The sequence below is a fragment of the Strix aluco genome, chromosome 4 (genome assembly GCF_031877795.1).
Source record: "Strix aluco isolate bStrAlu1 chromosome 4, bStrAlu1.hap1, whole genome shotgun sequence".
Taxonomy (NCBI): domain Eukaryota; kingdom Metazoa; phylum Chordata; class Aves; order Strigiformes; family Strigidae; genus Strix; species Strix aluco.
Window position 1 is genome coordinate 49,251,567 of NC_133934.1, and position 16,444 is coordinate 49,268,010.

The 16,444-nt window shown below is 43.3% G+C and overlaps 1 protein-coding gene across 8 annotated transcripts in view; it reads right to left on the reverse strand.

Annotated features, from left to right (window-relative positions):
- Positions 1–7,918: 7,918 nt before the first annotated feature.
- TMEM131L (transmembrane 131 like) overlaps positions 7,919–16,444 on the reverse strand; it is an 83,432-nt gene continuing 74,906 nt past the window's right edge. For 6 of the 8 annotated variants that reach the window (XM_074822983.1, XM_074822982.1, XM_074822987.1 and 3 more), the window contains 6 exons: positions 15,702–15,780; positions 14,546–14,631; positions 12,517–12,637; positions 10,787–10,875; positions 9,809–9,951; positions 7,919–8,331 (listed from right to left, as the gene is read on the reverse strand). In XM_074822983.1, coding sequence (XP_074679084.1) covers positions 8,053–8,331; positions 9,809–9,951; positions 10,787–10,875; positions 12,517–12,637; positions 14,546–14,631; positions 15,702–15,780 — 797 coding nt within the window. In that variant the 3' untranslated portion in view covers positions 7,919–8,052. The remainder of the gene's footprint in view (positions 8,332–9,808; positions 9,952–10,786; positions 10,876–12,516; positions 12,638–14,545; positions 14,632–15,701; positions 15,781–16,444) is intronic. The other 2 variants (XM_074822986.1, XM_074822985.1) reach the window with 1 other exon arrangement.

Sequence of the window (16,444 nt, forward strand, 5' to 3'; positions counted from 1 at the left end):
CTGCTTGACAGGTCTGTGGATGGGGCTGGTCAACTGACAAAGGACTACTCAGACAAGAAGCAGCAAGGAGAAGGGCAGAAGGAAGACCATCTGGGAGCATTTTGCTTATTCCTCAAGTCAGCTCTTGAGAAAGAATACTATCTTGGTTAGGCTTCAGGTTTCTGTATTATGGCAAATGGCATATGAGCTTCTTGCAACCAAAACCAACCCTGCAAATTAGCGAGCTTCAGCCACGTAAATTGTTCTGGAGGATGCTTACAGGCTTAGGTTTCACTAAGGAAACTAATAAATAAAAGTTAACAGTTACTTTATATCTCACTTAAGGATTTTGAAGCATGTCTAGAAGTCATTATTCAGTTCTCAACAAATTGTGTGGCAAATTTTAGTCCTTAAACTGATAAATTATTAAAAACTTTTCAAGTGAACAGAAAGGTTCTTTTCTTAGAAAAAAACAAACAAACCCTTCATCAACCAGTGAATGTACAGGCCATCTATAAAAGACACAAAGATATCTCTCCTTAATGACAGTGTGTGTTGAGGGCTTCCAAAAGTTGCACATTGCTGTAGGGCATCAACTTGGGTCATGAATTTCAGCTATTGCAAGGGAAACTCATGATCTGCCTGTGAACCTTGCTCAGAAGGCAGAAATACTTACAGACAGGAAAAGCTTGTGTCACCGTGAGCTCAGTCCCCGCAGGCTGCCCATCCCCAGCATCTCCATCAGGTCTTTAATTTGTGTCCCAGGTTTCTGCTTGCAATCAGGAGCATCCCACTCCATAAGCCACGGATGGCTCAGGCCAGGCCATGCAGAACCGTGATGTTCAAGGCTGCAACTGAAAGCATAAGCAAACCCTGCAAGCCAGGAGAGAGGGAGGCCAACTGCTCATACTGTGGTGTAACGGGGGTGAAAGTGATAGCAAAGTGTCAGGAGAAAATTGCTCAGCGACATCTATGTTCACTAGACCAACAGCGTGGGGAAATTGCACAACTGAGCAATTAAGCAGTAGATACCTACAGTCTGATTTCTTGCAGCCCTGGCAAGATAATTACTTGCCAAGGATATACAGAGAGGAAAAACTGAAACTTGGTACACAAAGTCATTTGGTGAGAGCATGATCTGAACACAGCACAAACCGTGGGAGCCCAGAGGCACAGGCAATGTGAGTCTGATGTCCTTAGCCAATGGGAACGGGTGGTTGGTGCCTAATTAAAAGCTAATAATCAAAGGAGGAACACAAACTGTGATTAAGCAGAGGCTTTCATGAACAGAAGTAGGGCTGGCATCTCCTCTGGTTAACAACTGCTCGCTGTCCGCAGAGAGAGGCCAATCAACCTGCTAGCAGCTATGGAGAGAGCGGATCGATACAAAACCACTGCTGAGCTCCAGAAACGATTTACGCTACAAACCGCGGGTCATGAGGCTGAAAAGCGCTAAGGGAGCTGAGGGGGAGTGAGGGCTTCCCACGCTGCTCCAGAAACAGGGCAGCAATGAGGTAATTTTCCATTCCCTCTTGAGCACCACGCACCCCATCCACCGTCATGAGCTGGGCTGGAGGAAGAGCGAACCAGCCTGCGTGCAAGCGGCTGGAGGAATGCCGCCAAGGTGCTGCCTTTCTCATGCAAGCGCCGTTGAGAAGAAAGCAATAAGTTCCCATGGCCACGCCGCTGTCTCACAGGTCTGAGGAGAGCAGTGGGAAGGTTATGACATTTTCTGCTGTTTCTGCAAGGTTCCCTTATCAGCCTCAGCATCTGGTTTGCACTCTTTGGCATTTCCTACGCCACACTGCAAAACACCTTTCATCTAACAAGGCTGTGTTGAGCGAATGAAGTGAAACATTTCTCTCCCTAAATCAGAACCAGCAATCACAGTAGGTTCTCGTGGAGTGTTGACGGCCAAGTGCTGTGCTGCAGCACCTGAACATTGCATGAGAAGGTTATTTCTAGTTTCAAGACAGCCCCTCACCACAACACCCGCTGACCCCCAGCCCGGTGAAGGCCTTCCACGTCGCTGCCTCTGGGAGCCGGAGCGAGTCCAGTGCTCAGGCTTCCTCCACATCTGTGCTAACAAAGACGTGCAAAAGCATTAGCTTCCCTTCACGAACTGTACATTCAGTCAAAATTAAAACCAAACAAACGGCTCCCAGCAAACTGAGCATTTTGCCAGCGCGGTTGGAGAAACGAGGTCTGGCAGAGCCTGTCACCTTCAGCATCACCTTCTCGAAATCACTGCACGGGAGCTGGGTCTACTGAAGAGGATGGGAGCTTTTTGGTCACTCGTGGAGGTGATGTGCTCCTTCCAAGAGATGTATATGTACACACTCAGTTGCAAGCCAAGCCTAGCTGCTGGTAGTTTAGCTGACAATGATTAAATAACTGGTTTATGCCAGATGAGAAGCTTGTCCACACCAGCCAGAGCAGCTCTTCTGGCACCAGTTCATACACCGGGGAGGCCCCTCGTTCCAGGCCAGCATGGTCTCTGCTTGCACAGGTTGCTGACAGCCTCCAAACAACAAAAACGCCAGAGAGGTATGTGGGGCTGCATGGAAATTCCAAATTGCCATCACCCCCAAGCAGGGCTGCAAAAACCCCAAACACACCAGGGAGCAGCTCCCATGCACAAACAGAGGGAGCGGTTAGGAATGGCCACCCTTCAGAGCAACCCAGAAGTTAGAAAAGGTTTGAGAGTTTGTGCTTCTGTTGTTATTGGAGAAAGCAGCAAGAAATGAAATACAGCAGAGGTCACGGAAAAAGCGAGACGCATGGTGTGCAACCCACAGCGACAAAGGAGGCATTTTTGTCAGGCAGGCACGGACAGAGAGCTTTTGCAGGGAAACCCACTCCAGAGATGGTGGGAGGAGCAGTAATATTCAGCTTTCAGCAGCAGGGGAGCGCCTGTGTCCGTGCATTAGTGTGGAGCTGCAGAGGCGGGTGTGAGCTCCCAGGACTTCAACTGCAACACCGCCTTGTAGGGCTCGGACAATAAATCCTTGACTTGCTCTGCTCTTGCCACTTGCCCACGACAGGGCAGAACACAGATCACCCACTGCCTCCCGCTCCTCCACGTCCCCCAGCTTGCAGAGACAGGGAGCATTGCTGGGTCTCGCCCAGCAGAGCCTCTTCCAGTGCGGGACCAGGCAACTGCCCCAACTAATGCCAAAGACCTCCTTCTCCAGCTGGGACACATACCTCTGCCAGCCTCCCACCTGTCAGAAAGGCAGGGCAAGCGTTGCATTGCCACTGGCACAGGGGAGAGCCAGGCCAGCACAGCAGTCCTGGGGAGACAGTGACCTTCAGCCCACCGGGGGGTGCTGCAGAAGAGGATAAGATAAGCCCTGCCCCCAGCCATTTCCCCCCCAGAAGTGGACAGGCAGACTGAATAACTAGATGGGGCAGAGTAATCAAAGTACAATTAAAACGTGCCCATGGTGATGGGGAGGTGCTGCTGTGCATCTTTTCCACAAATTGATGGAAGCAAAGCAAGTATCTGGAGAGAGCAAAAGAAGATGGAGGTGACTTGATGACTAAGAAAAAACATGGGTGTTCCCTGAGGCTGGAAGGGAAGAAAGCAAATGCTGGAAAGCAATGCCCAAGCTACCACTGTAAAAGACTGACCAAGAGCTCACCTGGCAGGACAGTGGTGCTGGCTCTGCAGGAAATTGCGGGGCTGCCGAGGCTGCAGCTTCCCAGGTGGTACCGAGACTTCTCCCCAGGCTGAGAGAAGTTGGGTGCTGGAACCAAAGGCACTACCAGCCCCTGTGCAGGTGGTGAACACCTCCCCTGATCCCTCCCCTTCTGCCCTCTTCAGGGGATTAAGATAGTTAAGGTTCTCTCTAATGAGCTCATTTGCCCTCCGGCAATCAGATCTCTCAGCTGCCCTCAGACTTTTCAGGCTCATTTCTGCAAGTGCAACAGCAAGCTGTTTGCTGGTCATTGTCTTCAAGCAGCTGGAATGGTCCTACACACCCAGATCCAGCTGCAGAAGCTGTAGGATAGACCCACCAATTGCCACCGAGCAAGCAACACCTGTGCTCCCCAGGTGAGCCTGTCTTCAGGGACTTGTCCCCCACATGCTTTGAACCCCATGTGCGGTATTTGCAGCTTGGTCGGGCCGGTCTGTTGCTCTCAAGCACTTCAAACCCAGCTCCCAGGTTGGACCGGTGGCCACCAGGCTGCTGGGCAGTCCAAAACCTCCCTGCAGAAGCAAGCTCAATACTGTAGCAGCCCCACTTACCAAGAAACAGGGTCCCAGCAGAGCATTTGCCCTCTACTATTGAGAAGCTGCGTTGGATGCTCCGCTTCCCTCAGCTCTCCAGCTTAATGCTGTGAGGGCCTTGCTGCAGCCTGGCAAGGCTATCGCACCTGCACAGCCCTGCAGCAGATGCTGGCTTTGTCCAAATCTTGTTTCTCATAGTACCTATAAACATTCAAAGAACAAGCCAGGAATATTCCCTGGCTCCAGGATGGAAATACTGGACAAACCAGGCAGGCCTGGCCAGCGTGTCCTGTGTGTCCTGTCCAAGTACAGCAATAACTTAGTATCCCCAGCTTCCAGTGCACATCTAAGAAGCTACAAACCCACTGGGAGCAAGGAGTAGGGGTGGCTGCTGCTTCTCCCAGATCTTGTCTTAGGAAAACACTGAATGTCCTGAGTTTATGTAGTGTCCGCACTCCGATAGAAATCAACACCAAATGCTTGGAACTGCCTGTGATTTTCTCCCCCTCCGTAACCAGCCTTATTAGTGAACTGTGCAAGCTGTACCACTTTTATACTGGTATTTTTGTTTTTCCTTTTGAAATCCTAAGCATTTCTTGGGTTAACTGAGAACTTCTTTTGCTGAAGTTTGTCAAAAAAACGGTACCAGTTTCAGAGAGATGAGTGAAGCTCCCAGTCCAGGAATTCCTGGCACAAGGCAAGAAATTAGAAATTATTTTGCTCACAACAATGAGAGGTCTTTAGAGCAACCTCTCCAGTTTCACTCCAGTAGAATTATAATCATTTTGGTACAAAGAAATTTGTAGTGGAATCATTTATTTCATCTTCCCCTTTACTGAAGGAAGAAAGATTTTTAACCAAGCCCAAATCCACTTGCATTCAGTGGATTGCTAATTAAGCTACAGATGTCTCCTGATGGCAGCAATTATTCCTGGTAACCTTAATGAGCTTGTTACATTCCTTAGTTATTGCTATGAAAAGTTATATGAAATACTTTGCCTAATACTACACAGCTCCCGGGGGAATTACGTCTTAATCTGTTCTGGTTTGATTAAAGAGATTGTTTTCTTTCTTAGCAATATTTCTCAAGTTATTTGTAGCTCACTTCCCTTGTCTTATGCTGGCACTTCAACAACTCTAACCAAACCAACTTTTTCAGAGATCTTCTTTTCCAAACATTTCTTTTTGTTCTCCCTGAACTCTCCAGTGTCTTTGCTTGGTTTATTGCATGGGCTTTTTCTCTCTTTTTCAGTGATTTATTCTGTCTAGAACATACACGTTACTTACAACAGTGACTCACTGCCGATCAGAACTCTGTGGGGTTTTGTTGCTGTTATTACAGTATGTTGCAGATATAAGAAAAGCATCTGCTTACACTGGGACTTGAGGAAAAGCTTCGCTTCAGTGCACAGAAAATACAGATCTCCTTAAAACAATTAACAGAATTAATAGATTGAGCTGGGTAATTTAACAGTGCAGCTTTGCATGTCCTCTCTGCTCCTTTGCATGTCCAAAATTCAGTGAACATGCTATACAACAAGCAACATTATCCAGAGAATAAAGAACTTCATTGCATTTCAAACCAAATGATCACCTTTTTTTTTTTTCTCCGTATTTATTGTGTTTGTGCTCCCACTCCGTTTCTTCTTAGTGTCCTGCCATAGGCAAGAGGAGCACAGAAAGCATGTCAGTGGTTATGACTACTTCTCATGGCTTAAGTACTGATTTCCGGAGCATCAAAGTTCATATGAACATGTGAACTTTCCTTCAGAATCACAAGCAATTATGATTAAACTCCAGAGTCAAACAGATTCCCGCCCAGCACGACACATCACGGAAAGCAGCCAGACTTCAGGCACTAGTTCCTGATCAAGCCATTAAAACACCATAGCTCAGAAGAGCATTCAGTGACAAACTTGTTTTTCTGACATAGAAACCAAAGGCAGGCTTAGGAGCACCTTCCACATGAGCAGTTAAAGCAGGTAAACGTAGCAGCTTTTGACTATTCCACCCAGTTGCTACCTCTGAGCTAACTCAAACGCACGTGAAAGCATAGCTGGCAGGGTATCTTTCAACGAAGCTTTCTTTGAAGGAACTGTTGATTTACTGAAACAAACTTTTTGCAGAAATGCGCTGTTTCTGGAGAAACATTTGAAGAACTGGGATGGCATTTCTGGCTGAAAGCAGCAAGTCAGAGGAGCTGGTCCGATAGCTCAGCAATGCGGTGAGACTGGCAGGGCCAGAATTTAGGTCTGGGAGCTCAGACTGCCGAGCAGCCTTGCACACAGGCCACCTGCTATCTTGCAGTGCCTTTTCTGCTCTGTCTTTGAATAAAAACAAACGTGAAAGCCTCAACAGCTCCTTGTCAGAGTTCTTGTCTTTCAGTCAGTCTGCATTCGAAGGACAAGAAGAAAACAACTGAAGTAGCAAAAAGTATGGAACTTGCTCAAGTTCACAGAATCCTCAAAATGGTGACTGGACCCTCATGGTCTCGAGTCCGACCTCCCACGAGGAGCAGGACTGCCACCACCACTAAAGCAGGTCATGTGCAGCTTCGTTCAGCTGCGTCATGAACACCTCCAAGCAGAGATCTGTCCACCCCATGGGGCACCCAGTCCTCCTGCAGCACCACCCTCCAAGTGAAGTCAGTCTTCCTCACATTCAACCTGAACCTCCCCACGTGGCAACCTGTGACTTTTCCCGTAACGCCTGCAGCTGCAATGCAAGCTTTGGTTCTGCCATCTTTATGGCTCTCCTGCAAGCAGCTGTACAAGACTGCTACTGGATCACCCCTCACTCTCTCTCCAGGCTTAACAAGTTCCCTTGCCAAGGACATCTCTGAACCTAAGGGATGCCTTCCCCTCTTTTTGACACCTAAGAGTGAAGATGCCCAGACACACTCTGCCATGCCAGAAGAAAAGGCTCTACAGGAACAGTAAGCAGAGCCATCTGCTACAGGAACAGTAAGCAGAGCCATCAGAGCCATCAAGCTTGCATGATGGATTCAGTCCTCACATGGGTGGCAGCACTCCCCTGATTGCCTCTCCCACCACAAAGATTCAGTCTTGTAACATGAGCTAACACAATGTTGTTCTGTTTTGGAGAGTGGTGTGAACTCTGCTCTCAAAGAAATATTTGTTCCAGTTCAAGCTTTGGCATTTTAAACAAGGGCAATTAAATGCGCTGAAAATGCTATTGCAACATGAAGGCTAAAAATATAAACACAAAATGTCAGGAGTCACTCGCAAGAAAAGCTCCTGGAAGAAATGCCCACTCACCCACACTGCACAAGCGTAACATCATCCAAGTGACAGCCTGCATTTTGAAGCCAGATAAACAAGCCACAATTCAGCCTCTTTTCTACTGCCAGAAGTTTACATCCACAAATGTCAGCAGTAGAAGTGACACCACTTGAAAAAGTCTCTGATCTGCATCAACAGGTAGGTCCCCAGTGCTACAATTTGGTACAGATGCGATTACTTACAGGTATAAGTTTGTACCTACAAATGTTAAACCACTCCTACTTTATACCACAGTACGTAAACTTCAGAAGAAACACGTGCAGTACAGGTTCATGGATGCTTTTAAGAACCTAATACTGTCCTTATTCTTGAAAAAAATTAAGTTTTAAATTTATAGCCTTCACCTGACAATAACAGTGTCCTGAATATGCTTTGCTTTTTAAAATGCACTGAATGCTCAGACTTCAGTAAAAAAAATTTATTTTCAATATAAAAGTGCCAAAATATCCACCAACATTGTAATCTATTCAACAACCAGCTTACTCTAGTAATCAAAATTGCAAGCATCTTTATTCACATTTTTAAATCAAATTCCTTTCACATGTTTCCACAGTAACCCGAGTCCCTCGAAAGTGGGAAATTTGCATTTCGATTGGCTGCTGTAGTCCATATGTCCAAGTTCATGTAGGCACGGAAGGGGTTAAACCTTGGATAGTATTCCTGCTTACACATAACTGCCTGGTTCTCCACGTGGGTTGAATGTTGGGTCGTGGCACTGACAGGGCAGCAGCTTTCATAAACATCACTCTGAGGTGCCCAGATGGAACCAAAAAGTCCAGACATTGGAGACAAGCTTCGGGTGCTTGAGAGGTAGGGCTGTAGAGCAAGAAAAAATCAGTATGGGAAACTGCAAAATGGACCATTTGCCAAAGAAAATAAGGAAATCCAGTACTAAATAGGAGAAAGTGACATTTATGCAGAGAACTTAGGAAATGCACAAGTAGGAAATTGCAGATGAGTTTACAAAGCAATATGGTTGCCGAAAATATTACAGCAGCATTAGCGTATGTGTGTAAAGGCACTTTGCTAAATAAAGCCATATGAGCTCCTCGCTGCACAGCATCGGTATTACACTAACAGGAATACTATATTCAGTTCTGGTCAGGCTGTTAAGAGAAATAAGGGAGAAACAGAATACACGTGAAGAGCATCATGCATGCTTTGAGAGTTAAAATTAAAAGAGAAGGATGCCTAAGAAATGACAAGAAAAAGGTTGAAGTACGTGTCAGTACTGAAAGACTATGCATGCCGGGAGCAGAAAGGGATATTCAGTATGGAAAAGAGACTATAATTGGGAGCTAGGGAATTTTGTTAGAAAATTTCGAAAGCTTATAAAGAACCTCCTGGAGGGCAAGATGTGTTAGTCTGTGAGGAAGTCTCTCGGAGAAGGTCATGGAAGTCTTGGGACTTTTAAAACTGAATGAAACACTGAAATGTATTGTAGGGAAAAGCTCGCCAGGGAAATGAACTGAATTATCTAATGTATTTTCCAATCTCTACCTTCTGTGTTTCCTGGCATTCCTGAATAAAATATGAAATAAAGCCATGTTTATTTTAGGAAACAGTCTTCTACCAGTTTTGCCACTTTTTAACATAGCAGAATTTTCATTTTTGCAGTAAGAAATATTTCTTGCTTTATTTGGTTAGTTTTATTCAAAATAAACCTACTGTAAATAAAAAAAAAAATCTAAAATAGAAGATCTTGAAATATGAGCAGAAGAGAAGGTGGTTACAATTAAAGACCACCTTGAACTGAAGTCACTACATTGCACTATGGGATGACATAAACACGGCTAGTCTGGAGCGTTAACAGGTCAAAGTCAGCATTCAGAAATCTGCACAAATCCAGCTTAAATCACTTGGATTACCTAGCAAAAAAACCTGTCAAAGTCACTGAGAGCAGCTGTCCATTCAGCTCTACAATTTCCAAATCTCTTTGGGTTTTGCTGTCAGCACTTTTTGTGTTTTACCCTCATCTGGAAAGGTTGATTTTGATAGGAAAAAGTCTCAGTAGACTATGTAAGTCCAAAATATTTTTCCACACGTAAGATGATTTTAGTCAATCTTCAGGCAAAAGGATCTCTCTTACAATTTCACAGACAAGGTCCAGTAACAACCTTGACCAACGGCTGGGAAAAAGCCAGGCTACCAATGCCAGCATCAAATACACACATCAGGCTACTGAAATGATTCATGAGGTACGTGTGAGCAACAGGTAGGGGAAAGACAGGAATACACTGGGAAGGCTTTGAAGAGGCACACGAAGGCAGCGCCTCATGGCGACAATACTCACTGTGGAGTTGACGTAACTGGCGGGCTCCCAGGTAGGTGGCATGTTGGGAGGTGCGTTCCAGGTGGAGGGACAGTTCTGGTCAATGAAGGCAGTATTCTGCACTGCTGCAGTACCTGGGAAGCTACTGGGGTAGTTCATGTTTTCTGTAGTTTATAAAAGCAGGAAGACAAAATAAGGCTTTTGCTATATAAACACTACTAACATTTCTGTGGAGGAACACTGAATCCTCTTGGAGTGAGCCAGGCCAGAACCAGCCTCAGACTTCAGTGTCTTCAGGCAGCTTCAGGGCAGCACAGCAGCACAGACTAACAATTTCTGTTAACAAGACTACCATTCTGTATTAGGGACCCACTAACAAATTGCTATCAGAGGGATGGGATAAAGAGTTGGCAACCTGTCTACTGGAGAACAGTGTCTTTATTAGCCACAGAACGTGCATGGCAGAGCCTACCCAGGCTTCACTGCCAACATGCCTCAGCTCTAAGCACCCGAGGGATCACCGTGCTGCCTGTGATACTGTAGCCTGACCTTTAATTATTGCTTAGGTAATGCTAAAGGATTCTAGGTTGCTGCCAGTGTGCTTCCCAAGCCAAGAAACTCTAGCCTGGAAAGGTAATTGGTCACAAGAGGCGCTCTGTTTCACACACTGGAAGGCAGAAGTCTGCCAGACGGGAAACAAAGAAAATTGTGCAGAAAGATTTGTGTAATACTGTGGTCACAAGCATTTCTCTCTATTCCCTCTCAGAGTCCTGTATACTGGCTTTTCAGGCTGAATAACTCCATAGGAAGATCAGCCTTCTCATCCACCACATGCAGACATTGTTTATTACTACAGAGCACCCAGTCAGCTGGAAACTGTGAAGTCTGCTTAAGCAATGAATGCCCAGATGTTTATAGACAAGCTCAGACTTTTGTTCTACAAAAGGTGAGAGTAAAAAACATGCTCAGTGGTAATTCATATGCTTTATTTCATCCTACCTTCTGGGAAAGCACCATATTCATTCATCTCTAGTGGACAATACATGTTGGAAAACTGGCTGTCACAAGCTGCGTTCCAGTCAATGAAGCTGTCTCAAGAAAAAGAAAAATCTGCTGTCAGAAACAATCCACAGAACTTCTGAAAAATATTTAGGAATACTTATTTAATGTAAAGCTGTTGGATGCAAGATGCCTGTAACTGATGACAAGGCTTTCCACATTCCACTTGCCAATTCTGCCAGGATCTACTCTTCCACTGCATAATCACAGCGATTCTCTCACTGAGTTCTTTTTCCTCTGGGAGGATGAACAACTTGTAATGACCAGCTACCAGAGTCCTGCAACACCTAACTGGGTTCAACTTCTTCCTCTGTATAAAGAAAATAATTGTACTTCTTTCCCACAGCAGTGGTAATGGTAGATAGAGAGTGAACCAATGTGATTTGCAATAGAAGAAAATGTAACGCATCCTCAAGCATTTGAATGCTTAAGAATAGCAATTAAAATGGGCATTTCTACTTTCCCTATCACATGCATTAAAGTCCTGTTAAACAATTATGTTTTCTAAACTACACATTAATTTGTAGGGATTGTATTTGTTTTAATTAAAATAATTTCAGAATTTCAAGAAGACTTTTCAAAAGTAATTCTTAAAGATATATCAGAAGTGAAACAAGTCCTGCTATGCAGTGAGCCTGAAGAAGTCCAAATCTGGACCTAGTCCGGACAAGGTAGGCACATAAAAGGATTTCATGTTGTGCTAATTCAGTTCTACTATTCAGGCAAAAGGTTATCATAAGTTATCACTACTACATATGAATGTAGTTTTGCATACAAAGTTCAAATTGAGATGGGCATATGAACGCAAAGTAGCATAATACATAATCTGCCATAAATCACCATGTATTTCATCTGACTTAAGAGCTGAACAGACTCCTGGCCACTGCTCCCAATCATTAGGGCTGCAGTTTGTTGACATGACAGTTAGAACTGAGGTTAGCAGGCTGGTTAGGATCACAAGACCATCACTTGGGCATTTCTGAGTTACCACTCTCTCATTTCAGATGACAGGATATGACCTGGAGAACCGACCATATTTCACTGCTGTGTGGTGGCAGAGTATTTCTTCTCACTAGTTTGTGGTGCATCTTTCATTAGTAAAATTTGCAGTGTGCAGTGTCTAAAGTACCAGAATTACTCAAGTTCATTACTAAAGGAAGATCAACCCAAACCTACACAGAGCCTGAAATAGTCGGACCAACTTGTATCCTTACACCACGTTCAAATTGGACTATTTGCCTTTATTTAACAATGTCTGCTCATGCCATTTAACAAGAGTACACACTGCATAACATACCTCATGATACACAGAAGCTATGCATTTAGCAAGAGGACAACAAACCTAAAAGCCAGGCCCTCTGCCTGGCTGTGCAAAAGAAGTGGAAGAAAGTAACAGCTTTCCAAAAAGTATTTAACTAAATTTGAAAGAAGTTCTGGAGTATCTCTATATGAGCAGGAACACCAGTGAATTTGTCTTAGCAAAATTAATCATAACATACTAATGGAAGAGCATAAACAACTAGAACTAAGATTGAAGTGACAGCAAGAATTTTACTTTAGCTACTCACCTGCCTCACAAATATTCTAAGGTAAGCTCAAGTACAGTCCTTTGCATCACAGAAACCTGAACAAAGCATTACCCCGTACTGTTTACATAAAACATAACTTGCCTGTTGTGAACAGAGGGAGTTTCCTGGATCATGCATGGTATATTATTCTCAAGGTTGTAGTTTAAACTGTTTGTCAGGCAGACTGGCTGGGCAGGCCACAAGTCTCCTGTTGGGTAAAGACCTAAAAAGGGAAAAGGGAATGAAATGCAGAACAACAGGAAGGCAGCTCCACAAACTCTGAATGACACTTTATTCTCAGATCCACAATGAGGTCTGTATGCGTGATAAAAAAATCCAGAATTACTAACCGATCTAATTTTTTTGTGATGAATGTCCATCTTTAAACAAAGCTCAAAATTTCTATTTGTTAAAAAATATATATAAAAAGACTTGAACCAAGAATCTGAAATTGAACACAACAGGGCAAGAAATTCCTACAGAGAGTCCTTAAGTCATCAGCTGCCAGCGCCAAGGCGGCACCCTTCTTCACACCCCCACCCATCAGTCAGAAACCATCTCTGAAGTCCAACTGCATGAATGCAGCAGGAATAGGGTCGGGATTTTAATAGACAAGAGCCATTCACGAGCAAACAATACGTGAACTCGTTAGGGCTGTATTTAGCCCCTAGGGCAGATATTCATTGTGCTGCTCTCTACAGACTGAGTGCCCTGACTGCCCACAGATACTTGGTTCCTATCAACTCTGTGAGAACAGGCAGCTGGGGAAAGAAAAAAATCCAAATTAGCAATTTCCATGAGACAACATTTGCAAAGTGAGCTCTATTTCATTATTTCACATGATAGAATGTATTGCTACTGCAGAAAAAGTTTAATCAGCATTTGTATCCTACCAGACAGAGGTTAAATTGACAGCAGAAGGGACAGCCATGGGCAGGCAGTTCTGCTGCCCAAAGGACCATGTGTCCTAACCAGCTTTCAAACTACACCTCACCATGTAGCCTGCAGCTTTTATGAAACCCACTCAACAAGTTAACAGTACTTCCCTTTGAGATACTGTGGTGGTTTGACCTTGGCTAAATGCCAGGTACCCACCAAGTCGCTCTATCACTTCCCCCCTCCTCCCCCCTTTTTACTCAACAGGGCAGAGAGGGGAAAGAAAATAAGATAAGAAAAAAAAAAAAACAAACAACCCTTGTGGGTAAAACAAAAGTAGTTTTAATATAAGCAAAGCGAAGCAAAGGTCCACGCATGGAAGCAAAAAAAACCTAAACAGATTTATTCTCTACTTCCCATTAACAGGCGATGTCGGGCCTTCTCAGGAAGCAGGGCTCCAATACGCGTAGTGGTTGCCTCGGAGGACCAAGGGTGACCCCACCCCCTTCCTCCTTTCTCCCAGCTTTATACTGAGCAGACGTCATATGGTATGGAATATCCCTTTGGTCAGTTTGGGTCAGCTGTCCTGGTTGTGTCCCCCGCAAGATCTTGCCCACCCCATCCCACTGAGGGGGGGAAATGCTGGAAAGAGCCTTGGTGCTGTGTAAGCACTACTCAGCAGTAGCCACAACACCAGTGTGCTATCAACACCCTGCCAGCTCCCAACATAAAACACAGCACCATGAGGGCTGCTACAGGGGAAAACCAGTTCCGGCTCAGCCAGACCCAGTACAGATACAAACAATGAAAACTCAGAGAGTTTTAACAGCTCAACCTAACCTCATTCATTATTGCTTTCAAAGAGAACAAGTCCTGACTGTGGAAATTTAGAGAGGAAAATGGCCATATCCAATTTGATGCTGAGCTTTATTTTAAACACAGCAACCAGTGCTCTTGATCTCGCAACCACATTACTTTTGGACATAAATCTGTGCAAAGCAAGAGGAGGAAAAACAAAGAATACCTAAAAAGTGAGCTGAAAGCTAAATGCTGTCTTCACACAGAGAAAATGCAGCAAAAAATGCCATGGTTATAAGCTTTTGTTTGCTAACTTTGCTCTTGTTTAGAAGTAAGTCAAGTTCTATTAAAAACATGTCTATCAAGTTGGTGTATACAAGTGTTATTAACAACACCACTGAAACTGTGTGACGAAGTGTGCAAAAAAAAGCTTCAGTTGTTAATAAAAGTAACTGACCTTTATTTTTGTCAGGATCTGCAGCTATGTCAGTGAAATTGGGACACAAGGTTTCAGGATATTGGGGGATGCTGTTCATCTCTCTGCTGAATGAAAAGAAAATTTAATTTCTTAAGTCTAGACACTGTTATGTTTCATAATCCAAATTATTTCAAAGGAAATATACAGAGATACAAAAAAATATTCTAATGAACATCACAATTGCTATTGCTTTCCCACTCTTTCCTGATTTTTCTTATTTTGAATTAACCACTGTGCAATTTTTTTACATTTTTTTCCATTTAAAAGCCAGCTACTTATTACACATGCAAAATGAACAAAATTAATACATCTTAATCACCCCACTTTTATTATCCAAGTAGCAACCTATTGCAAATTAATTCTACAGATCTTCTCTAAAAGTGGAAACCAAGCTATAGTCTGTGGAGATAAGTAGGATCTCTCATAACATTTCAATGGTCCCAACAACTTTCAGGCAAGTTTACTTTTATATGCATGAAGACACCTAGGCACACATGAACATTGATTGCATATTCATTGAATCCCATCAAATAAACTAGTCAATATGAATGGAAAAGGAACATTTCCAAGCACCAGAATCCCAGAGGAAAAGGATTAAATTACTTCTGCTAGTAGAAACAGAGTGTCATGAATGAGAAGTGAGGATTCGTAGTAATAAAAATTGGAGATGCTATCTCTACTAAAGAGGTAGAAAGGAATGTGGGGGAGGGGGGAAATCACCTTTCATGCTGTATATCCTAGGAGAACATTATTCCCATTAAAAGAATAACATCAACTTGAAAGTCTCACTCCCACCTTTATTTTTAAACCATTATTACTTTAATATAACTAAGTAGTAATGAAAATGTAGGAAGTTGCTAAGATCTGGAAGAAATGAGAGGGAAAAAAACATTTCCTTTTCCCCCCAATTTTATTTTACTTTTGGAAGCATTTATTGTATTTCCTCAGCATAATCCATTTTGCATATATCTTTTCCTGTAACAAAGAAGATTCTTCTTCCTCCAACTAGTAAGTACAATTACATGATCACAAAAAATGGCAAGGTAACAGGTAGGTTAATTTATCAAATGGAGACAAGATTTCAAGTTGGTGGTGTTTCTTTAATGTCTTATAGGTGTAGATTCAAATTTTTTACCTGGTATTGCAGATGTTATGAGACAGATTTAAAGTGATAGGAGTTTCAGATGGAAAATCATTTTGTGAAATATTCTCTCCTAAAGAAAAGAATGACTGTGAAAATCAAAGATCCTAAAAAAAAGAAGTATGCACAGAATATACATACACACAAACAGAATAATCAATGGTGTTAATCAAGTTATAACTGCATTAATTTCAAAGCATGCTATCTACGCCCACATGGTCTTAAATGTATTTTATGACTTAAGTGATTACCACACTTTTAATGGAAAGGTTCCTTATTACTACCAAATTTTTTTTTTAAGAGGCATTACAATTTGAACAAACAGAAAAGTAATGTACACACAATCCGTTATCTATTAGATCGCAGGTTCAGATATAACACATACTATCCTTCGGTAATGTAAAGTTTCATACATATACAAATACACATGTAAGTATATGGGTCTTTTGAAATCATTCAAAACAGCTTTTTCAGGTACTCAAAGGTAGGTTTACTTGTGTCACTTCACCACTTTCTTTAAAATTTACCTCTAGTGCTACATCAATCTGGATAGTGATGGCAGTGACAGGGTTTAGGCTTTCAACTGTTTTAATGATATTCAGACTTTCCCAAAACTGCAGTAATGAACCACAGTTTCCATTTCTCATACTAGTCAAGTGGCTCAGGTCTCCTGGCTACTTATGCCTCGAATACAGCTATCTAATCCCAGCATCCTCAGATCTAAACTGCTTTCACAC